This window comes from Cnephaeus nilssonii (genome assembly GCF_951640355.1).
Source record: "Cnephaeus nilssonii genome assembly, chromosome: 13".
Taxonomy (NCBI): domain Eukaryota; kingdom Metazoa; phylum Chordata; class Mammalia; order Chiroptera; family Vespertilionidae; genus Cnephaeus; species Cnephaeus nilssonii.
The window spans coordinates 82,762,627-82,785,499 of record NC_137084.1 but is presented as its reverse complement, the minus strand read 5'-3'; the positions used below and the strand labels follow the sequence as shown (position 1 = coordinate 82,785,499).

The 22,873-nt window shown below is 59.2% G+C and overlaps 3 protein-coding genes across 3 annotated transcripts in view; 2 read left to right on the top strand and 1 right to left on the bottom strand.

Annotated features, from left to right (window-relative positions):
* Positions 1-188: 188 nt before the first annotated feature.
* C1QTNF5 (C1q and TNF related 5) lies at positions 189-1,916 on the top strand. Its single transcript, XM_079788009.1, has 2 exons — positions 189-692; positions 991-1,916. Exons 1-2 carry the CDS (start codon positions 383-385, stop codon positions 1,497-1,499), a joined length of 819 nt encoding a protein of 272 aa, XP_079644135.1. The 5' UTR covers positions 189-382; the 3' UTR covers positions 1,500-1,916.
* Positions 1,917-3,535: 1,619 nt separating this feature from the next.
* RNF26 (ring finger protein 26) lies at positions 3,536-6,209 on the bottom strand. The gene has a single exon (XM_079786980.1). It carries the CDS (start codon positions 5,707-5,709, stop codon positions 4,411-4,413), a length of 1,299 nt encoding a protein of 432 aa, XP_079643106.1. The 5' UTR covers positions 5,710-6,209; the 3' UTR covers positions 3,536-4,410.
* A 14,061-nt stretch (positions 6,210-20,270) lies between these two features.
* The window catches only part of MCAM (melanoma cell adhesion molecule), a 5,662-nt gene continuing 3,059 nt past the window's right edge, over positions 20,271-22,873 (top strand). Inside the window, 7 exon segments of the mRNA XM_079789206.1 lie at positions 20,271-20,414; positions 21,924-22,048; positions 22,126-22,218; positions 22,220-22,334; positions 22,445-22,477; positions 22,480-22,514; positions 22,603-22,722. Of these exon segments, the coding sequence (XP_079645332.1) occupies positions 20,354-20,414; positions 21,924-22,048; positions 22,126-22,218; positions 22,220-22,334; positions 22,445-22,477; positions 22,480-22,514; positions 22,603-22,722 (582 nt within the window). The 5' untranslated portion in view covers positions 20,271-20,353.

The window sequence follows — 22,873 nt, the reverse complement described above, 5'->3', positions numbered from 1 at the left end:
GGAGCGGGGGAGCGGGGGGAGCGGGGGGAGCGGGGGGAGCGGGGGGAGCGGGGGGAGCGGGGGAGCGGGGGAGCGGGGGGAGGCGCGGGGGCAGCCCGGGCCGCAGAGGGAGGCGGGGGTCCCTGCGGGTCCCCAGGAGCCGGCGCCGCCCGCCCGGAGGAGGCCGCGGACGGAGGGCGCCGCCGGGAGGGAGCGGGAGGGGGTGAGTCCGGTGGCGGGGACTGGGCTGGGAGGGGCTGGGGAGACTGGGCGCGGGCGGGGCGGGCGGGCTCCCCCTTCCTTCCCGGCTGTGCTCTCGGGTCGAGGGGCGCCCCATTTCTTGGTCTCCCCGGCCGTTCCGCTCCAGGGACTGGGCCGTGGGGTGGGGCCCGACTGGGCGGCGATGGGGTGGGGAGCGAGGCAGGTCCCGGAAGGCGGGGCCGACCCCTGTCCCGCCGGCAGGCGCGAGAGGACCGGCGTCGGGCCCCGTGCCGGCGCCATGAGGCTGCTGCTCGCCCTGCTGCTCCTGCGCCTGGCGGCCGGCTCGGCCCCGCCCGACGACAACAAGATCCCCAGCCTGTGCTCGGGGCACCCCGGCCTCCCCGGCTCCCCGGGCCACCACGGCGCCCAGGGCCTGCCCGGCCGCGACGGCAGGGACGGCAGGGACGGCGCGCCCGGGGCGCCCGGAGAGAAAGGCGAGGGCGGGCAGCCGGGTAAGGCGGCGCGGAGACGTGGCCGCGGGCCGGGGCGGAGGGGCGGCGCTCCCGGGGGCGGGGGAGTAGGGGGCGCTTCCACCGGACCCGCCGAGGCCCGGACCGGGCAGGGGAGGAGGGGGACCCGCCCGCGGGCGCGCTCCGGGGATCCAGCGGGTCGGACCCGCGCGCTCTGGGACGCGGGGGCCGGGGTGCAGGGCGGGGCTGACGGGGGATGGCAGCTGCGGAGCTTGGAGGGGACGCGAGGTCCCCAGGGTCGCTCTCCGAGCACCGCGAACCCCCCCCCCCTTCCCCGCAGGACTGCCGGGGCCCCGCGGGGAGCCCGGGCCGCGCGGAGAGGCGGGCACGGCGGGGCCAGCGGGGGAGTGCGCGGTGCCCCCGCGCTCCGCCTTCAGCGCCAAGCGCGCGGAGAGCCGGGAGCCGCCGGCGCCGGACGCGCCGCTGCCCTTCGAGCGGGTGCTGCTGAACGAGCAGGGCCACTACGACGCGGCCTCGGGCAAGTTCACCTGCCGCGTGCCCGGCGTCTACTACTTCGCGGTCCACGCCACCGTCTACCGCGCCAGCCTGCACTTCGACCTGGTCAAGAACGGCGAGTCCGTGGCCTCCTTCTTCCAGTTCTTCGGGGGGTGGCCCAAGCCCGCCTCGCTGTCGGGCGGCGCCATGGTGAGGCTGGAGCCCGAGGACCAGGTGTGGGTGCAGGTCGGGGTGGGCGATTACGTGGGCATCTACGCCAGCGTCAAGACGGACAGCACCTTCTCCGGGTTCCTGGTGTACTCCGACTGGCACGGCTCCCCTGTCTTCGCTTGACGTCCGCGGGCAGTGCGCCTGCTGCTCTCACTCCCAGGGGCGGTCCTCCGGGAAGGCCGGCCCCCAGAGCGCTGGGGATGGTGAGGGGCGCCCTGGGGCGCGCCCGCTGCCGGCAGGGGGTGGGGACAGGCTGAGTCAGGGCCTCCGGCTGTGGTTCTGCCCAAGACCCAGGGCTGTGCGGGCAGGTGGGGTCCTCTGGCTCAGACCCCCAGGTCAGGTGCTCTCTCCCTGGGACTCTGCTTCTCTCCGTCTCCCCTTGCCCCTTCCGCTCCTGGGCCCTTTCCGTGGAGGCCATTCAATAAACCTGCAAACCCTCCTCCTGGCTCGGCTTCGGTTGTTGGAGGTGGAGGTGGGGAAAGTGAGGAGATGGAGGGGGAGGAAGGGAGGGCTCTCGGCTGGATGCCCTGAGGGCGGGAGAGACGGGAGGCAGGCCCCGGGGGAGAGGGGCCTTTCTGGAGCCCCTAGCTGAGCACCCTCTGGCACGGAGCTCTGGCCACTTGTCCCAATTCAAAGGTGTCCTGTGCCCTGGGTGGGCGCCACTTTTACACACACACCACCCCACCCCACCCCCGCTCTGGGCAACAGGAACGGAGCCGGGTTCTTCCTGGACCCTTTTCCGCTGCTGGCTTGGTCCCCAGCGGCTGGCTGGGAGGAAGGCTGCTTCCTGCCCATTGCCAGGGAGTGTCCCTGGGGTCTAGAGAGTAGTTTCTGAGGTGGCCACAAGAGGGCGCGCCCGCTCTAGAATGCAGCAATGACCCTGGGCAGCTTGAGCTTTTTTTTTTTTTTTTTTAACATTATTGATTTCAGAGAGGGAGAGGGTGAGATAGAAACATCGATGAGAGAGAATCACTGATTGGCTGCCTCTTGCACGTCCCCCCACTGGGAATCGAGCCTGCAACCCGGACATGTGCCCTGACCAGAATCGAACCTGGGACCCTCGAGTCCGCAGGCCGATGCTCTATCCACTGAGCCAAACCGGCCAGGGCTGCTTGGGCTCTTGACTCCTAGGTTGGTTGGGGGAGGAAGGGTATGGAGGTTGGCCAATGGAATGCCTGTTGGGGGTGGATGGGAGAACCCTCTGCTCCCAGCCCAGGAAGTTTATCTTCTCTCCTAAAACGTTTATCCTCACTTTAAACAGTGTTAGGAGCCAAGGCTCTCCTCGCTCCGCTCTCTCCAGGGTTGGGAGGGTAGAAAAAGGCCTCCCAACTCCAAGGTGATTTCCACGAACTCCCCACCCCTGCTGTGCGGTGCATAGCCCTGATGGGCTGGGTGGGTGTGCCAAGTCTGAGTCCTTCAAGTCTCCCCTCTTCCGGCCTTCCGAAGCAGCCCTCGCCCCACACCCCAACCCGACAGCTAACCAATCAGGGCTGGCAAGGCCCACATCAGCTCAGCCTCTCAACCCAACCCGAGAAAGTAGAGGGGCTCTCAGTTTCTTCCTGGCTTTTTCCCTCTTCCCCCACTTCCAGAAGGCTGTCCCTGGCATTATGCTCCTAGATTTAAATGCAATTATGGGGGAACGTTCCCCTCTCTCTTGCTGGTCACATGAGGGCAGGTGTGACCAATGGGGCCTGGGGTGAGCTGGAGACAGGCCTCCGAGTACTGAGCTTCAACTCCCTGCTCTCCACCAGGCCCCATCAGTGTCCCTCTGCCAAGAAACAGAGACAAGCACTGCTCCTCCAGGGATCAGAGTGGACTGGACACCGGACAGCAGGAACCCCAAGTTCCTCCTGGGAAGAGTGGCCCCAGAGGGAAGGCTGGGATGAGAAAGCTCCCACTTCTCTCTACGGGGGCTTTCCGGCAAAAAGAGAAGACAGGGAAGATTTGCAAAGGCTGCTCGTGGGAGGACACAAATTGAGTTGGTAAAAGCCAACCCAGCCACACCGCGGGTCTCCCCAAGGCACAGGGCTCCCACCCTACCTTCCCTCTCCCCACCAGGTTCCCCACAGATCACTCTGGGGACTAGCAGGACTCAAGGGCCTGCTGTAGTGTCAGTCACGCTGACCAGCTGCTCACCCTCGCAAGGATGCCACAGAGGCTGTCAGGGTTGTCAACAAAACTTTATTCACTGAAAACTGAGCCAGAAGACCCCTCAGGGAACTGCATGCCCCCGGCCCTGGCCCCCCTGTTTGGACCCCAGTGGAATGTGCAGTCTGCCCTCCCCAGTGCCAGGGAGAGGCAAACAGAAGGGGAATGCCATTTTCCTGTGACGTGGGGAATGAAAGGACAGGAATAGAAATCTGGTTCTCTCTCCTGAGGCTCCAGTGGAGCTGGGATGCGAGGGTTCATGGTCCCAAAGCCAGGTGCAGCCACACACACACACACACACACACACACACACACACGGATAGACTTCCAACCCCAGCTGCTGGACGAAGTTGGGAGGGAGCTTCAGAAGATCATGGCAGGCAAAAGTGGTAGCTCTAAGGGCATCTGCAAGACACCACCCCCAAAACCTGCCAGGCACAGGAGTTCTGGCTAAAGGCAAAGGTTCAAGATCATCCCAAGGCCCTTGAGTTGCCAAAATACCCAAATCACACTGATGTGTTGTGGCTACAGAAGCTAGGACGAGGACCTGCAAACCCCCAACACCAACCAACAGAAGCAGAGGAGGAGCATCTGGGGGGCCTGGGCAAGCTGGAGGGGAGGCCACAACAGTCTCAGGGCGCGGCACAGAGACACGCCACCCTCCGCATCGCAGGGACCTACTGAGTGGAGAAGCTGCTATCCTGCCCCCACCCAGGCCACTGTCTTCAGGGTGTCCCACCTCAATGTCCTGGGCGTGCGGCTTGGAGGCTTGGCATGACAGCCACAGGGCGAAAGGCGATTCAGGCCAGGACCCGGAGGTCAGCTTGAATGCCGTCCGGCACGGGCGGCGGTGTGGCGCGTGCAGCGGGAGGGCGGGAGGGAGTCCTCAGAGGTAGACGCTGAGGGTCTGCAGAATGCCCCGGCGGCACAGCGGGCAGTTGCGGTGGTGGGCGGGGTGGCGCATCAGGATCTCGGTGCAGGCCTGGCAGAGGCACAGGTGCCGGCAGGGCAGCAGCAGCACGGTCTTGCTCTGGTCCTGGCAGATGACGCACTTCTTCCGCTCCTCTTGCTCCTTCAGCAACTGCCATGGGTCCTGCCCGGCTACCGGCTCCTCACTGAGCCTCTCCCTGCCCCAGGCAGCGGTCACTCTGGCCGTTCTACCTTCTTCCTCTTCTGCCTCTGGTCTGGGCCCTGCTTCTGGAAGAGCGTCCTGTTGCGAGGTCCTGGCTGCAGGCACCCTTCTCGGGCCACCCTGGGGAGCCCCAGGTGCCCCTCCCCAATTCGGCCAGCTTGCCAGCTGTAGGCTGCGGCTCCAGACTCGGTGCCAAGCCTCCAAGCCCAGTGCGAGGCGAGACAGCCGCGTCACATCCTCTCGAAGCCTGTGGTAGGACGGGCGGGCGTGGAGCTGACCGAGGGCCTGGGTGGCCAGCCGCACGGTGAGGTCCGGGTGCAGCACCGTCACCGTCACCGCCAGCACGCACGCCAGCAGCACCAGGCCAGTGAGATTGACAAGCACAAAGCCGGCCACGAGGCGGGCGGCCGAGGCCAGGAGCTCCATCGCCAGCTGGCACGGGGTCCAGAGGAGGATGGCCATGGCCACAGCGCTGCTGGAAATGTGAGCGAGGAAGGCGGCCATGACGTCCGTCACCCTCCACAGCGGCCCCGTCACGGCATCCCACAGGGCCAGCAACAGGGAGAAGAGGTTCTGGGTGCCAATGAGGCAGATGTTGACCAGGCTGTTGATCACGTAGGCCACCAGGCTCATGGCAATGGCACAGACGTCACAGGCCTGGCGCAGCAGAGCGTGGCCACTGGAGACCACACTGAGGAGGCCCCGGTGCAGGAGGTCCCGGCTCCTCCAGGCCCCGTGCGAGGCCAGGTGCCCCAGGAGCTTCAGGCTCTCCAGGCCGGAGCAGCAGCCGTGCAGCAGGGCCCACAGGGCCTGAAAGCCCCCAAAAGTGAACCGCATCAGGGCTTCCAGCAAGGCCAGCAGCGACAGCAGGACTCCGCGGCCCAGGTGCACCAGGCTGGTCAGCACAGTGTGGGGCAGGTTGTAGACGAAGGCCAGGAGCCAGGCCACGGAGGCCAGGAGGGAGGACACCAGCAGGAAGTTCAGATCCAACACCACGGTCAGCACGTCCAGCGCCAGGCCCACCCCGCTCACCACCAGGTACACAGCCTCCATGGCGGGGCTGAGGGCGGCCCCAAGACAGTGCGGCTCCCGGGTGAGGGGTGGGCGGGCTCAGGGCTCACTCCGAGGGGAGGGAGAAGTCGGAGGAGGAAGCGGGCTAGGGGAGGGGTCTCAGTGCGGGGGACGGGGTCCGGAGGGCCCGGCCTGGAAGGCGGGCTGTTTGGGAGGGAAGAGGCCGGACATCTCCGGGCGGAGGTGAGCCCGGGCGGGGGAGAGGGCCTGGCTGTGCAGACCTGGCGGCGGCGGCCCGCGGCCCGGCGGTCGGAGCGAGGAGAGGCCGAGAGCGGTTGGGACGGCTGGGCCGGGGCCGGGAGGGGCGGCGCAGGCCGGGCGTGGGCTCGCGCTCCCGCCGCGCAGGTGCCCTGTCCCGCCCGCCCGGCCCCTCTCCTCGGTTCGCGGCACTCTGCGCCCAGAGAGGGCGGGAAAGGGGGTGCCCTCAGCCGAGCCCCGCTGCGGCCTGCGCCCCGCCGCGCGCCGCCATCTTGTGCGCGGAGGGCGGGGCCGGGGCCGTGACGGGCGGGAGGGCGGCGAGCTCCAGGGCCAGCCGCCGGGGACGCGGGCGCTCATTGGCTCGTTTGAACGGCCGCACACGCACCCTCCGGGGGGCGGGGACAGCGAGTCTCCGCCCCCCGAGGCGCTGACGGGCGCTGACTGGCCGCGGCGGGTGCTTTGGCCCCGCCCCCGGGACTCCTCCTGGGCCTGGGGCCGTCCTCGTCTGCTCGTCCTCACGGGACGTTCCCCGGGCTCCAGAGGGAGTGGGAGGGGGGCACAGGGCACCGATGTGGGGGACACAGGACCAGGGCCAGGGAACCTGCAGTCCCCGTGGGTGCCGGAGCCTCGCCTTCTGGGCTGGAAGTTACCTTTTTGGGTGCGGGTTGGTGGTCACTGCCTCCGAGCTGGACTCCGGGATTGCACCGCCTCCCCGCACTGTGCCTCGCACTCCTCTGTTCATTCAACGATTCATTTATTGAGCGCCTTCCTACAAATGCGCTAGGGATACACATGTTCAAGCCTGGCACGTTCACAAGCAGTTCACGGGGGAAACAGAGTGTTACCCGGGATTCCTAAGCGGCCACTTCCTCCAGCCCCACCAGCCTCTCTCAGCATCCGCAGGTGCCTGAGGAAGAGGCCTCGGACCAGAGCTAGCTCAGCTCCCACCCCAGTCCCTATTTCTGTACTTGCCTCGCCCTCACTCGGGAGCTCCAGGTTCCTCAAGAAACGGCGGCGGCCCAGGGGTTGAGTGCGGACCTAGGAACCTGAAGGTCACGGTTGGACTCCCGGTCAGAGCACCTGTCTGGGTTTCCGGCTCCATCCCCAGTAGGGGGCGTGCAGGAGGCAGCCGATCAAGGATTCTCTCTTATTGATGTTTCTATCTCTCTCCTGCTCCCTTCCTCTCTGAAATCAATAAAAATATTTTTTAAAAGAAAAAAAAAAGTTACCCTTTTCTTTAATATTCAAATAATACTCATAATATATCTGGGACCCCATCCCATCCCAAATATATTTGAAACCTGGCGTTCTCTACTGACTTGCTAACAGCAAGGACTTGGGAGCTTACCCTTCCCCGGTCACCGTTCCTTTAATTTCCTGCTTGCAGCGAGCTCTTCGTCTGCACTCCAGAAAGCGTCCGTGTGTCCCTTCACTCCTCCCTGAACACCGCCTGCACCTGTCACTCCCTATAGGCCCTGGATAAAAAGCTGATGTATTAACCAGGGAAAATTCTAAATTAAGTTACAGCTGCTGGAGAGTGAGAGCAGAACAGGAATAACTAACCAGTGGCTCGCTGTGGGCCCATGAACAAAAGTGCTCTCATTCCTCAGCGTATGTCGGAGCTCTGAATCAAGTCAACCTCTAGCTGCCACTTTGTCCTGAATATATTCCTGAATTTTCAGGGCTGCTGCCTGTAACCAGTCAAAAGTAGTAAATATTTGTGTTGTTTGGGGGAGGGGGCGTTTGTTTTTTAATTGGGTTGTTTGGTCTTTTTTGGATGTTGTCTGAGTTCTTTATAAATTTTGGATATTAATCCCTTATCAGATGTGTCATTGGCAATTACCTTCTCCCATTCAGTAGGTCATCTTTTCATTTTGTTCATGGTTTCCTTTTCTGTGCAAAAACTGTTTAATTTGATGTAGTTCCATTTGTTTATTTTTTCTTGTGTTTCCCTTGCCTGAGGAGATATGTCAGAAAAAAAATATTGCTACAAAAAAGGTCAGAGACTTTACTGCCTATGTTTTCTTCTAGTTTTATAGTTTCAAGTCTAACACTTCAGTCTTTAATCTATTTAGAGTTTATTCTTGTATATGTTGTAAGAAGGTGGTATAGTTTCTTTTTAAAAATTTTTTTGCATGTGTCTGTCCAATTTCCCAGCACCACTTACTGAAGAGACTGTCTTTACTCCAGTGCATGTTCTTGCCGCCTTTGTCATGGATGAATTGACCATAAAGGCGTGGGTTTATTTCTGGGTTCTCTGTTCTGTTCCATCGATCTATGTGTCTGTTTTTATGCCAGGGCCGTGCTGTTTTATTACTGTAGCCTTGTAGTATAGTTTAATGTCAGGTAGTGTGATGCCGCCAAGTTTGTTATTCTTTTTCAAGATTGCTGTTGCTATTCTGGGTCTTTTGTGTTTCCATAAAATTTTGGATTATTTATCTACTTCTTTGAGAAACGCCATTGGTATTTTAATGGGGAGTGCATTGAATCTATAGATTGCTTTGGGTAGTATGGACATTTTAATGATCTTAATTTTTCCAATCCATGAGCAAGGTATATGCTCCGATTTATTTGTATCTGCTTTTATTTATTTCTTTAATGTCATAATTTTCTGACTACAGGCCTTCTATCTCCTTAGTTAAATTTATTTCTAGGTATTTTTTATGCAATTGTAAATAGAATTTATTTTCTCTCTCTGATAGAGATTATTCATGTATAAAATACACATTATTGGTGTATAAAAATGCAACTGATTTCTAAATATTTAATTTTTGTCCTGCTACTTTACTGAACTCACTTATCAGTTCTAGTAGATTTTTGGTGGAGTCTTTAGGGTCTTCTCTATACAGTATCATATCCTCTGCAAATAATGACGGTTTTACTTTTCCTTTCAAATTTGGATGCCTTTTATTTCTTCTCGTTGTGTCATTGCTGTGGCTAGCACTTCCAGTGCTATGGACATCCCTGTCTTGCTCACCGTCTTAAGGGAAATGCTTGTAGATTTGCCCATTAAGTATGATGTTGGCTGTTGGTTTGTCATATATGGCCTTTATCATGTTGAAGTATGTTTCCTCTATTCCCTCTTTGCTGAGAATTTTTATCTTAAACTAGAGGCCCAGTGCACGAAATTGTGCACGGGTGGGGTCCCTCAGCATGGCCTGCAGGGATCGGGCTGGAACAGGCAGTCCAACACCACCTGCCATTCCTGCCTGCCGCTCCCACTCATCCCAGCCCCACTGCGCCTGCCGCAGGCTCACACCCAGTCAGTCCTGATCAGGAGAGGCTCGCACCACCACAGCGGCGCTTGCCAGCCGTGAGCCCTGCATCTGGCACCCGTCCCGAGGCAGGTGGGGGGACCGGGACTTGACCGGCCCTCCAGGTGGGTGGTGGGACGCCCTTGCTGGCCCAGGATCTGGATCCATCCTGCTGACATTCATGCCGGTTGTCCGGAGCTATGTGGCAGCCACTTTTCTATGGCTTCTTCCTTGGAGAGCATCTAGGGAGAAGTGGCCACGGTGCCAGAGGCTGACCTCCAGGAGGCCAGCGGCGCTGTCGGGACCGTGCCGGCAGCGCTGGTCCTTCAGCGCCTGGCCCGTTCTCCAGACATTGGACCTGCAGGACCACTGAGGGAGGGAGTGGCTGCCACTGGGCTGGTGGGCCGCCAGGACTGGTCGGTCAACTGAGCGGCACTCCCACTGTGGGAGCACACTGACCACCAGGTGGCAGCTCCTGTGTTGAGAGTCTGCACCCTGGTGGTCAGTGTGTGTCATAGCAACTGGTCAACCAGTCTTTCGGTCACTTAGGCTTTTATACATATAGATGAGTGCTGGATATTGTCAAGTGCTTTTTCTGTGTCTATTGATATGATCATGTGTGTGTGTGTGTGTGTGTGTGTGTGTGTGTGTGTGTGTGAATTGATTTCAGAGAGGAAGGGAGAGGGAGAGAGAAAGAAACATCAATGATGAGAGAGAATCATTGATCAGCTTCCTCCTGCACGCCCCACACTGGGGATGGAGGCCACAACCTTGGCATGTGTCCTGACCAGGAATCAAACCGTGACCTCCTGGTTCAGAGGTCAATGCGCAACTACTGAGCCAGGCTGATCATGTGGTTTTTAGCCTTCATTTTGTTTATGTGATGTCTCACGTTTATTGATTTGTGGATAGTGTACCAACCTAGAATCCCCAGAATAAATCCCACCTGATCATGGTGTGTGATCTTTTTAAATATTGCTGGATCCATTATGTTCACCAGGGATATTGCCCTGTAATTTCCTTTCTTTGTAGTGTCTTTATCTGGTTTTGGAATTAGGATAATGCTGGCCTTGTAAAATGAGCTTGGGAGTCTTCTTTCCTCTTGAATATTTTGGCATAGTTTGTGAAGGATGTGTTAGTTTTTCTTTGAATGTTTGATAGGATTTATCTGTGAGGCCGTCTGGTTCAGGAAGTTTTTTTATTACTGCTTCAGTTTCACTAGTTGTAATCTATCTATTCAGATCCTGTGCTTCTTCCTGATTCAGTTTTGGAAGCTTGTATATTTTTAGGAATTTATACATTTTGTCCATTGTCCAATTTTTTGGCATACAGTTATTTGTAATATTTTCTTTCAATCCTTTGTATTACTTTGGTGTCAGCTGTTACTTCACCTCTTTCATTTCTGATTTATTGCTACCCTCTCTTTTTTATCTTCATGAGTCTGGCTAAAGGTTTGTCAATCTTTTCTGTCTTTTCAAAGAACCAGCTCTTGGTTTCATTGCTCTTTCGTATTGATTTTTTAGACTCTACTTTATTTATTTCTGCTCTGATCTTTATTATTTTCTTTCTTCCACTCACTTCGGGATTTGTTTGTTGTTGTTTTTCCAAGTGTCTTTAAATGTAAAGTTAGATTGTTTATTTGAGACTTTTCTTGGTTTTTGAGATTTCCCTCCTAGGACTACTTTCACTGCATCCCATAGCTTTTGGGTTGTTTTATTCTCATTTTCATTTGTTTCAAGGTATCTTTTGATTTCTTCTCTGATCTCATTGTTAACCCATTCATTGTTTAGTAATATGTTATTTGGCCTCCGTGTCTTTGTGTGCTTTTCAGTTTTTTCTTGAGATTGATGTTCAGTTTCAGACCATTACAGTCAGAGAAGATGCTTGATATTATTTTAATATTCTTAAATTATTGATCTTTGTTTTGTGTCCTAATGTGTGGTTTTTCCTAGAAAATGTTCCATGTGTACTTGAAAAGAAGGTATATTCTGCTGTTTTGGGGTAAAATGCTCTGGAGATATCAATTAAATCCATCTGATCTAGTGTGCCATTTAAGGCCACTTAATCTAGACATTTTCTGCCTAGAAGACTATTCATTGATGTCAACAGGGTATTAAAATCCCCTACTATGACTGTCCATCTCTCCTTTTATGTCCATCAAGATCTGCTTTATATTTAGATGTTCCTCTGTTGAGTGCATAAGTGTTTATAAGGGTTAGAGCCTCTTGTTGGATTACTCCCTTTATCATTATGTAGTGTCATTCTTTGTCTCTTACTACGGCCTTTTTAAAAGTCTATTTTGTCTGATATAAGTATTGCTACCCCAGCTTTTGTTTTCATTTCCATTTGCCTGAAATACCTTTTTCCATCCCTTTACTTTTAGTCTGTGTGTATCTTTCATTATGAGGTGGGTCTCTTGTAGACAGCATATACAGGGTGTCCCAAAAAATGTATTCACACTTTGAATAATTATTCATTCTAATGGGTTAAATCTGAAAAGAAAGAAACATCAGTTGAGTTATTAGCTATTGAAGTGTGTGTACATTTTTGGGGGAGACCCTGTATATGGGTCATGTTTTCTTATTTGTTCAGCTATCTATGTCTTTTATTTGGAGCATTTAAGCCATTTACATTTAAAGTGATTATTGAGCCGAAGCCGGTTTGGCTCAGTGGATAGAGCATCGGCCTGCGGACTCAAGGGTCCCAGGTTCGATTCCGGTCAAGGGCATGTACCTTGGTTGCAGGAACATCCCCAGTAGGGGGTGTGCAAGAGGCAGCTGATCGATGTTTCTAACTCTCTATCTCTCTCTCTTCCTCTCTGTAAAAAATCAATAAAATATATATTTAAAAATAAATAAATAAATAAAGTGATTATTGATAGGTACATATTTATTGCCATTTTATTCTTTTAATTATATTCCTGTTTTTGTTTTCTCCTCATCTTCTCCCTCCCCCCCCTCCTCCTTCTCCCCCTTCTTCTCCTTCTTAAAGCAGGCCCTTTAACAGTTCTTGTAATGCTGATTTGATAGTAACAAACTCCTTTAGCTTTTTCTTGTCTGGGAAGCTGTTTACTCCTTCAATTTTAAATGATAACCTTGCTGGGTAAAGTAGTCTTGGTTGTAGGTCCTTGATTTTCATCACTTCGAATATTTAATGCCAATCCCTTCTGGTCTGAAATGTTTCTGTTGACTTAAATATTGGGCTCAAAACCATAAAAATCCTAGAAGAAAAGATACATAGTCATATTTCAGACATTTCTTATAGCAATATTTTTTCTGCTATTTCTCCTTGGGCAAGGGAAACAACAGAGAATATAAACAAATGAGACTACATCATACTAAAATGTTTTCTCACAGCAAAGGAAACCATCAACAAAATGAAAAGACAACTCACTGAATGGGACAACATATTAACCAATAGATCTGATAAGGGGTTAATATCCAAAATTTATAAAGGACTTATAAAACTCAACACCAAAATACCCAAACAATCCAATTAAACAATTGGTGAGGGACCTGAATAAACACTTCTCCAAAAAAGACATGCAGCTGGTCAATAGACATATGAAAAGATGCTCAACATCACTAATTGTCAGAGAGATGCAAATTAAAACCACAATGAGGTGTCACCTCGCACCTGTCAGAACGGCTACCAGCAACAAATCAACAACCAGTGCTGGGAGGATGTGGAGAAAAGGGAGCCTTCGTGCCCTGCTGGTGGGAATGCAGACTGGTGAGCCACTGTGGAGAACAGTATGGAGTGTCCTCAAAAATTAAATATGGAACTGCCTTGTGATCCAGAGATTTCACTTTTGTGGATTTATCTTAAGAAACCCAAAATACTTATTCAAAAGAATATAAGCACCCCTATGTTCATTGCAGTTTTGTTTACAATAGCCAAGATCTGGAAGCAGCCTAAGTGCCCATCAGCAGGTAAGTGAATAAAAAAGCTGTGGGAGCCCTAGCTGGTCTGGCTCAGTGGATAGAGCGTCGGCCTGTGGACCAAAGGGTCCCAGGTTTGATTCCAGTCAAGGGCAAGTACCTTGGTTGCAGGCTCCTCCCCGGCCTGGGCCCTGGTCAGGGTGCAGGAGGCAACCAATCGATCTCACATCGATATTTCTCTCTGTCTTTCTCTCTCTCTTCCACTCTCCCTAAAAATCAATAGAAAAAAATATCCTTGGTGTGGAGATTTCTCTCTTTTCCATGTCAGTGCGGCTAGAGAGCCATCCGGTTTCTGAGTAGGGGCTGCTGGGGATTGAGAAAATGAAAGAAAGAGACAGACACAGAGATAGAAGGAAAAAGCTGGGGCTGGGTGGGACTGAAGTCCTCTGACAGGGACAGGAACCCAGAGCCAATACAGCGTGTTTATTTTATACAGCAAAAACCAGTAAGTTTTACTAAAAGTCAAGACAAAGGAGATTATGTGCATTCTTAGGTGGGCCCGAGTCATATTCACTCCTGGTGCTTGGCTGGTTTTAAATAACAAAACCCACCCCCTAGCACCTGGGCTGAAGGTCAAGCTGACAACACTCCTGCCTTTTGGCAAAGCCTGTTTCCAGGACGTGGCTTTGCCGATGCCACTGGATTCAGCTGACAATAATTAAAGAAATGCCCGTGTGCCTTCCCAGGCGCTCTCTACACCTGGGGTGAGGATTAACAACAACAAAAGCTGTGGGACATTTGCACATGGAATACTATGCAGCTGTAGAAAAGAGGGATCTCTTACCCTTTGGAATAGCATGGATGGACCTGGAGACTATTGTGCTAAGTGAAATAAGCCAATCTGAGAAAGACAAGTATCACTGATCTCACTTATTTGTGGAATTTATTGAACAAAACCAATTGACCAACAAAATAAGACCCAAAGTATGGGGGTATGGAACAGGCTGACATACTTCATTGTGGGGGTGGGGGGACAAGGAAAGATAAATCAAAGAACTTACATACTTATATGCAGAGCCCATGGACACAGGCAGTAGGGTGGGGAAGACCGGGGGGGGGGGGGGGGGTAGAAGTTGGGAGAGGGAGGTAAGGGGGACAGGAAATGGGAGACATCTGGCTCCTTCTCCTGACCTGGCCTCTGGCAGCCACCGCACTTGCAGGCCCTGACTGTTCTGCGGGAGCGGAGGCCGACGACGCTGCTCTCTTTTCTGAATCCTGTTGCACTTCCTGTTTACACACAGAATCCAGGGGTGCTCAGTCCTCTCCTTTCATTTCCGTCACCTGTTTACTTAAGTCAGCCGTAAACTATTACAGGTCTTGAGGCTTTGGAGTTAGATAAACCCTGGTTCAAACTGTGGTTCTTTGGGGTGGTAAAAAGGTTCTGGAACTGAACAGTGGCAACGAGTGCGTGACATTGGGAATATACTCCATGCCACTGAATTGTACGCTGAAAATGGTTAAAGTAAGTTTCATGTTGTGTCTATTTTATCACAATCAAACCATGTCGCTCCGTCACTCACAGGCTGTGTGCCTTCACGTCATACAAGTCTTGGTGCGTCGGCTTCCTCACTGTTTTGTTGCAAAGATCAAGGCAAACATCAGAGATGAAAAGGACCCTTAAGTGACACCTCTGAGCTGTCAAGCACCAATGTCCAGCATGAGTGGCTGCCCCGCATCCTGACCCTGCCGGCCCCCTCCCCTCGGAACGGTCACTCGCCCAAGGTTAGTGGCAGGGTTGCCTCAAAGCCGTCAGTTCCTTCACGGAGTCCCAGCCCGTGTCTGAGGCCAACGCTGAGAGGCAGTTTGCAGCGTGGGACGTGAAGGGAAGTGAGAGCCCAGCGGGCAGGCCGGGCCGGCCCGTCCTCTGACCCCAAGTCCCGTGTCCTCTCCCCGTTCATGTTTCCTCAAAGCCCAGCCCCTGGGGTGCGGGTCCAAGAGGCAGGACCAGGCCCTGGCTCGCCCCCTCTCCTCTTTCCTCCGACCTCCCTCCCCTCCTCCAAGATCAGCTGTGGCAACCATAGTGGGGATCAAGGAGGGGGCGGGGGAGGGAGAGGGGCAGGTGGGGCCAGGGAGGAGAGGAACCAGGTGGCGGGGGGTGGGGGGAGGAGAGGGGCAGGTGGGGGGGAGGGAGGAGAGGAACCAGGTGGCAGGGGGTGGGGGGAGGAGAGGGGCAGGGGGTGGGGGGAGGAGAGGGGCAGGTGGGGGGGAGGGAGGAGAGGAACCAGGTGGCAGGGGGTGGGGGGAGGAGAGGGGCAGGTGTGGGGGAGGGAGGAGAGGAACCAGGTGGCAGGGGGTGGGGGGAGGAGAGGGGCAGGTGTGGGGGAGGGAGGAGAGGGGCAGGTGTGGGGGAGGGAGGAGAGGGGCAGGTGTGGGGGAGGGAGGAGAGGGGCAGGTGGTCTGGGGGAGGAGAGGTGTCAGGAGACCCCAGGGCACCCCTAGGTCCCATGGACAGTTGGCCCTGGCTCAGGATAAGCCATAGTCTCCCTGGAGACATGGGGGCGGGTGTTTGGGGAGCGGATGTGACCCGCCCCCAGGGGAGAGACGGAAGCCCCGTACCCTGTCCCAGCCCGCCCCCCAGTGCGGGTCTCAGTGCTGGTGGGCGAGCAGGTGGAGGGGTCAGGCCGTCAGAGGACAGAGCTGAGACTCCGGACGGGGACAGGAGGGTCCTGCTCTTCCCTTCATCACAGGCCACTGGGCACCCCGGAGGCCCCCCGGCCCCCCACCCCCCGCCCTGGAGGCCCTTTCCCGAGTGGACAGCGAGCTAACGGAATCCTGCTGCCGCCGGATGGGAAAGGCCCGAGACCGGATTCGGGTTTCCGGAGGGCCCAGAACCCCAGCAGGCCCCATTCCCACCCCACCCCCACCCCACCCCACCCCCACCCGCCGCCGGCGCCGCAGGAGCTTTTATGGTCACGTTCGAGCGGCGCCCGCTGCCCCGCCTCCCGGGCCCCGCGGGGCGGCCCTGGCGGGGCAGGAGGGGCTGGGTGACAGCGCGGGGACCCCTCCTCTGGGTGAGGGTCCTGCCCCCAGGAAGCGCCTGCCCTCCCCTCCTGCTCCCCCACCCGGAGGCGCCGCTCCCGGGGGAGCCCCGGAATGCCGGGAGCCTGGGAACGGCCCTGGGAAGCCGGCGGCGGGAGCCCGGCCGCCCCTCCCGGCGGCGGGGCACTGACCCCGGCTCCCACGGGCGCAGCGGCCGGCTGTGAGACCCCCGCCTGCCCACATAGGCCCCATTGTCCACCCCCCTCGCTGCGCCGGGACAATGGGGCCTTTGCGCTGCCGAGCTGGGGTGGAGATGAACTCATCACGTTTTCTCCAAGTTTAAAAATAGCCCCCCCCCCCCCATCACCCCTCCTCCCCCAGTTTCTGGGGCTCCTCAATGCCGGAGCCTCCTCCGCCCGGTCAGGTGCGAGGACCCGGGAGACAGCATCCGGCCAGAATGGGGGCTGCTTCCCCCCATTCAATCCCTCCCCGCGGCTCCCTCCAGCCCGGCATCCGCTTCCTGCGCCGCGATGCCCGCGGCAGGCAGCCCCCCACCCCCACCCCCACCCCACCCCCACCCCCTCCCTCGGCACTGGCTCCTTCCTGGAAGTGTTCCCCGCCTCCTCCCAGCCCAGGCGGACCCTATTGGGGCCGGCCCAGGGGGTTCCCCGACGCCTTCGCTGTGGAGGGGGCCGGGCCACCCCCTCCAGCCCAGCTCCTTCTCCCCGCGGCTGCAAACGTGTCCTCCTCAGCTTCCTTCCTCCGCCCAGCCCGGCCGCACACACCGCGGGACGGCCCGGCCCAGAGGCGGGTGGGAGGTCGCTGTGCCCAGGATGCTGGGGGCCAGGCAGGGATCCTGGGGGGTCAAATCTCTGCGGGGGGGCGGGGCACAGGCCCATCCTTGTCCTTTTACCTCCAACGCCCCTCGGGCTGGGCACCACGTCTCCTCACAGCGAAGTGGAAGCCCCACCCACCTGGGGGTTCTAGCGGCAGGCCCAGCACCCCACCCAGCCCCGTCAGCCTGTCATTGTGGAGAGATGGACAGGCTCGGGCTGAGACAATCTGGTCCTGGAGGCACCTGCTCTTTACATCCCAGCCCCGCGGCCTGTGCTCTGGGCCCGGGTGACTGGTAACCTGTACTGATTATCCGTGCCCACTTTCCCAGGCCTGTAATTCCTCCTTTCCCACGTAATCTTCGTCCTTCCACCCAACATAGCAGCGGCTTATGGGGCGGGGGGGCAGAGTTCTGTGGGTGACCTGCTGCTCTCCCCACGCTGCCCGCAGGATTGGAACACACGCTCATGTGATTCACCCGTTTGCTGAATTGGCTGAGCCGTGACGGCGCCCAGACCCCCTGGCTGTCCGGGTGCAGGGCGGCAGCCCTCCCACCCCTTCCTTCTGCAGGGAAATCAAGCAAGTCAGAGCTCTCGCCAGGGGCACCTTCTGACCTCGGCCTGTACCTGAGCAAGCCCGCTTCCAACTCAGCCCAGGCGAGTCTCCGCCTGCCCCCCGGTCCTGCCGGTCCTGCTGCGGGGTCTCCATCCTCCTGCTGCAGGTTCTACCTAGGCCCCTCTCTCTGTCCTGCGGCTGCTGAACCCCATCTCCCGGCAGCTGGGAGGGCCCAGGGAGCAGACCCCCAACACCTTCCGCTCCATCTGTCCTGCTCTGTCTTCACCCCCTTTCTTCTGTCCCCAGTCCCCTTGGAGTCCCCGCCAAGGTCTTGCCTCTTCAGTCTGGACTCCTGCAGTGCCCCTAGTGTTATAGTAATAGTAATACGGATAAGATACAATATAGAATAAGTATTAAAGTGTGGAATTACAGTGTGGAATCTGAAAGTATGGAATGGAATGTAACCAAATTGATAAGCACCCCTGAGTGGCCTGTAGTAGAAAATAGATAAAGTGATCTGCTCCCCATATGTAAGACCAGCCAGCAAGGCTCCTGGGACCCGCTGATCAGACACCTGAAGACGCCCTTCTGAGCACATAAAAAGAAGCAAATCCCAGAGGAAGATCAGAGAGGCTGCTCTGCTCCTGCACAGACGGTCACTCTCCACCCCCCTTCCTGCATCTGCCCGAGCTCTGCCGTGGACTGTGAGTCCGAACAGTGAGCCGGGAACCGAGGCCTCAAACAAGACGCCGAGCCGCAGCTAAAACGTCCAACGTCCAGTGTGTGTGTGTGTGTGTGTGTGTGTGTGTCTGTCAGCGCAGATCCCCGGGTGGCCTGCCGAGGTCTGGAAACCACCAGGACTCTGTAAATAAACCGTGAGTGATTCGTGCATTGCATGGCTGTCTCCTGTGTAATTTATGCTCGGTCAATATTAAGTAAGTACCTTGGGTAGTACGTGTCAGTTTAGAGACTGGCTGAGGCACCCTTGGTCACCTGTGCTTACGTCCCTGAAGGAGAAATTGGGACACCGAGTAAAGCCACCCCGAAGCTGTCTGCCCCTGGCCACTCAGCCCACCTGGCCTGCTCCTGGCGCCGGTGAAGGACAGCCTGTGGGATGGGCTGCAGGGCGGGGCTCTGCCTGCATTCCCCTCGCTGCAGGGGCAGCGCCTCTCACCCCACTGGCTTCGCCCTCCTCCAGGCGGAAGGACTCCCGCACTGACTGTCCTTGGTGGTTGGCGCCGGAGAGCAGGAGGAGGAGTTAATGGTGTTAAGTGAGGGGAAGGGGGTGGGGCAGGGGAGCAGAGCTGCCAGCATCCTCCAGCCATTCCCACTCCTGTCCCTGCAGACCAGCAAGCCCATCCGCTCCCCTCCAGGGCCTGGGCCCGACCCTGTACTCGCTCTGGGGGATGGGGAGACAGGGACCTCCTCCTCTGTCCCCCGGCCCATGGCCCCGCTGGAGACTGATGGGAGCTGATGTGGTTTGTTAGTCATCCCTGCGTCATCAGAGCACCATCCCAGGGCTTGCTCTCCAGTCACCTGCCCATCGCCCTGCTCCTCCCCCCAAAGGGTGCAGGCTGCCCGGCCAGGCCTTATCTGACCCCCCTCTCCCCGCACCCGCTGAAGGGGCCCCGGAAACAGGGAGAGGGGTCTCTGAGGCAGGAGCCCGTCCCACTCCCGTTCCAGAGGCCAGGAGAGCAGGTTTGGGAAGAGGGGGCTGGGGGCGGATCTGATGCCTCCTCCACACCCACCCCCCAGAGTGTGCGGGAGCCTGCGGTGATGGGTAGGGAGGGGTGGCGCCCTTTCAGCTGTCAGGAATCACACCAGGCTTTCTGGGGGCAGACTGGAGACCTGGCACCCATGACCCTTTCTTCCCCTCTTTTCCTTCGGGCGACGGGGAGCTGCGTCCCGGCTCGGCCCTGCGTGAGCAAAGGGCGGAAACAGATTCTCAGCCCAGCTCCTCCCTCCTGCGGCCAGTGCGGCACGGACTTGCGGAGCCCGGGTTCGAAGGGACAGTCCGGGCACCGTCTCCACTCCGCACCGGCACCTCTGGGTCTGCGGGGTCCGCCCGGCGTTCTTCCCCCAAAGATGCCAGCCCGGGGCGTGCCGTCCGGCAGGCGCAGCCTCACCGGCGCGGTGGCCCTGGACGCGCCCGTGGCCGAGATCTGGCGGGGGAGGCGGGGCAGAGGGCGCCGAAGGGGAGGCCCCGTCCGCGCTCCTCCGCCCGGCGGCCCCCAGGGCTGCACCGCTGGTCGGGGCTGAGCGGAGGGTGAGGCTGTGGTTCTGGCCGCGGGGACGCGGGCCTTTGGGCAGCTTCTCAGGCCGCCCGCCCAGACACCTGTCCGCCCGCTCACCCTCCGGGGCGGCGGCCTCTCCCCCGCCCCGCGGGAGCTGTGGGGTGCGCGTCCCGTCCCCCCCACCACCCCAGGGCGCCGGGCAGGGACGGGGGCGGGGGGGCTTCTGGGCGGGGCCCCGGGGAGCTCAGGCCCCACCCCTCCCCTGACCTCCCCTCTCCTCCCCCGCCCCCACCTCCCCTCTCCTCCCCCACCTCCCCTGCTGTCTCCTGCGCCGCCCTCCCCGTCCCTGCCCCTTTCATCCCCCCTCCCTTCTCCCCCCCTCCGCTGCCCCCCCGCCCCCTGCCCTCCCCCCCTCCGCTGCCCCCCCGCCCCCTGCCCTCCCCCCCTCCGCTGCCCCCCCGCCCCCTGCCCTCCCCCCCCTCCGCTGCCCCCCCGCCCCCTGCCCTCCCCCCCTCCGCTGCCCCCCCGCCCCCTGCCCTCCCCCCTCCGCCCCCCCCGCTGACGTCAGCGCCGGCGGGCGGGCGGGCGGGCGCGGACCTCCGCACTCGGCGCGGGCGCTCGGCGGGGAAGCATGCGGCTGCCCCGGCTCCTCTGCGCCTTCCTGCTGGCCGCCTGCTGCCGCCGCGCCGCGGGTGAGTAGGGGCGCTGGGGCCCGCACCCCCCTGGCCGGAGCTCCGCCCGGCGTGCGCCCTCTTTCCCGCGTTCCCGCGCCGCGATCGGAGTCCGGGAGCGAGTGGGGGGCGGGAAGGGGGGAGCCGAGCCCCTGGGGGCGCGGGGGCGGGGACTCTGGGGCGCAGGGGGACTCGCCTCTGCTCGGGCCGCGGTCGGAGCGACGGCAGGCGCGCAGCCAGGGCGCCCTCCGGGCCCCGAGGTCCCGCGGCCACAGGGAAAGGCGGTTTCTCCGCTGGGGGTGCGCGGCCCCGCCCTCCCCCCGTGGGCAGGGGCTGGGTGAGGGGGGGGGGGTCCCCGCACCTCCACCGGGAACGGAAAACAGGTGGCAGGGCTGAGGGTTCCCAGAGTGGAAGCGCCCAAACGTGTCCCACCTCCGGGCCTGGGGCCGCCTCGGTGGGGAGAGCCCCGGGACGGACTCGCCCGGCTCCCGGCCCGCGCAGCGCCGGGGCACCGGCTCCCTGGGCTCTGCTCCCCGTCGCAGCCGCCGTCCGGCTGGAGCGGGGCGGGCCGGGCAGTGCCAGCTCGCTGGCCGTGTGCCCGGTGCCGGCGGCCTCCCGAGCGGACTGCATTTCTGGGGAAAAGGCTCCCTCGGGCTCCGCAGCCTCCGCAGGTCCAGCCCCTGTCCTCCCTCCTAGACCTTCTCCCGGGTGTGGGCCAGGGTTAGGGTGCAGGCTTCTGCGGGGGGCTGAGGACCACTCCGTCTGTCCTTGTCTGGGACCAGGCCAGGGCCACAACCCGGAGTCCAGCAGGTGGGGTCCCCGAGTCTAAGGATGGGGTTCCGAGTCCAAGGATGGGATCCCCGAGTCCAGGCGGATGGGATCCAGTGACATCACCTCCAAATGGAGCAGGCAGCAGGCTGGAGCGCTGACGTCACCCCTGCCCACTGCCTGGCCTTGTCTTGACCCCTGGGAGAGCCTCTGACCCCTCAATACTTGAAGATTCCCAGGATGGGGTCCCCCGAGTGTGTGCGATGTTCCTGGAGGTGCTGCTTAGGAGCATGAAAGGGGAGCTTCTGACCAGGATTGGACCAGGGGGTCTTGTGGGGACGTGGGAGGGGCTTGGGGGCAAAGGGGAGAGGAGTGGTCTTCTCCTGGGTGCAGGGCACAAAGGGGCCTGTGTGCCCGCCTGGCACATGCCCTGCATTCCCACCCTCTGAGCTCACTCGGGGCGGGCCTGGGAGGAAAGGGGCCTTCCTGTTGGCCTGGAGCCCGGGGCCCCTCTGCCCGCCTCGCCTCGTCGGGGAGGTGCCTGGCGCTCTGGGTCTCTGCTCCCGTGACCAGAGGCGACCCTCCGACTCCCTTGAACTGGGAGAGGGCTGGCCCAAGGCGAGGGGAGAGCGCGGTGAGGGCAGGAGAGGACTGGGCCCTCCTCAGACCGGCCGCGGCGGGAAGAGCAGCTGCGGGGAGAGGGTGGAGGAGGGGTGGGAGCGGCTGGAGCTGAAGCAGCTGCTGGGTGTCCTCTCGCCCCAGGTGTGCTTGGAGAGGCCGAGCCGCCCGAGCCCGAGCTGGTGGAGGTGGAAGTGGGCAGCACGGCCCTCCTCCAGTGCGGCCCCTCCCAGTCCCAGGGCAACCTCAGCCACGTGGACTGGTTTTCCGTGAGTGCCAAGGCTCAGGGCGGCGGGGGGCTGTCCCCTCCCGTGGCCCAGGCCCCACCTCCCCTGCCCCCCCTTAGGTCCACAAGGAGAAGCCCACGCTCATCTTCCGCGTGCGCCAGGGCCGTGGTCAGAGCGAGCCCGGGGAGTACCAGCACCGGCTCAGCCTCCGGGGGGGCGGGGTCCGCGCTGGCCCTGACCCACGTCACCCCTCACGACGAGCGTGTCTTCCTGTGCCAGGGCCCGCGCCCTGGGCCCCGGGGGCACCGCCTCCAGCTGCGCGTCTACAGTGAGTGCCTGGTGGGCAGTGCGGGCGGGTGGAGGGGGCGGGGCGGGCGGGTGCGGTGGGCAGGCGGGTGGGGAGCCCGCTCCAGGCCCCTGCTTGTCTCTCCTGTGCAGAAGCTCCAGAGGAGCCCAGCATCCAGGCCAATGCTTGGGCATTTCGGTGAACAGCAGGGAGCCTGAGGAGGTGAGGGCCCCGGTGGCCAGTGGGAAGAGGCTGAGGTGGGGCTTGGCTGAGCGAGGTCTGGGCAGGGTGACCCACCTGTCCTTCTCAGGTTGCTACCTGTGTGGGGAGGAATGGATACCCCGTCCCGCAAGTCGCCTGGTACAAGAACGGCCGGCCCCTGAGGGAGCAGCAGGACCGTAAGCAGCCCTCTCAGCCTTTGAAAACCACCTGACGTTTTACTTTTAGTTCTTTAAAGTGCATAGTGATACTTGAAGATATTTTCATAAAATTTTAAACTTTTTTGTTGTTGTTAATGCTCACCTGAGGATATATTTTTATTGGTTTTTAGAGTGAGTGGAGGTAGGGTGAGAGAGATCATC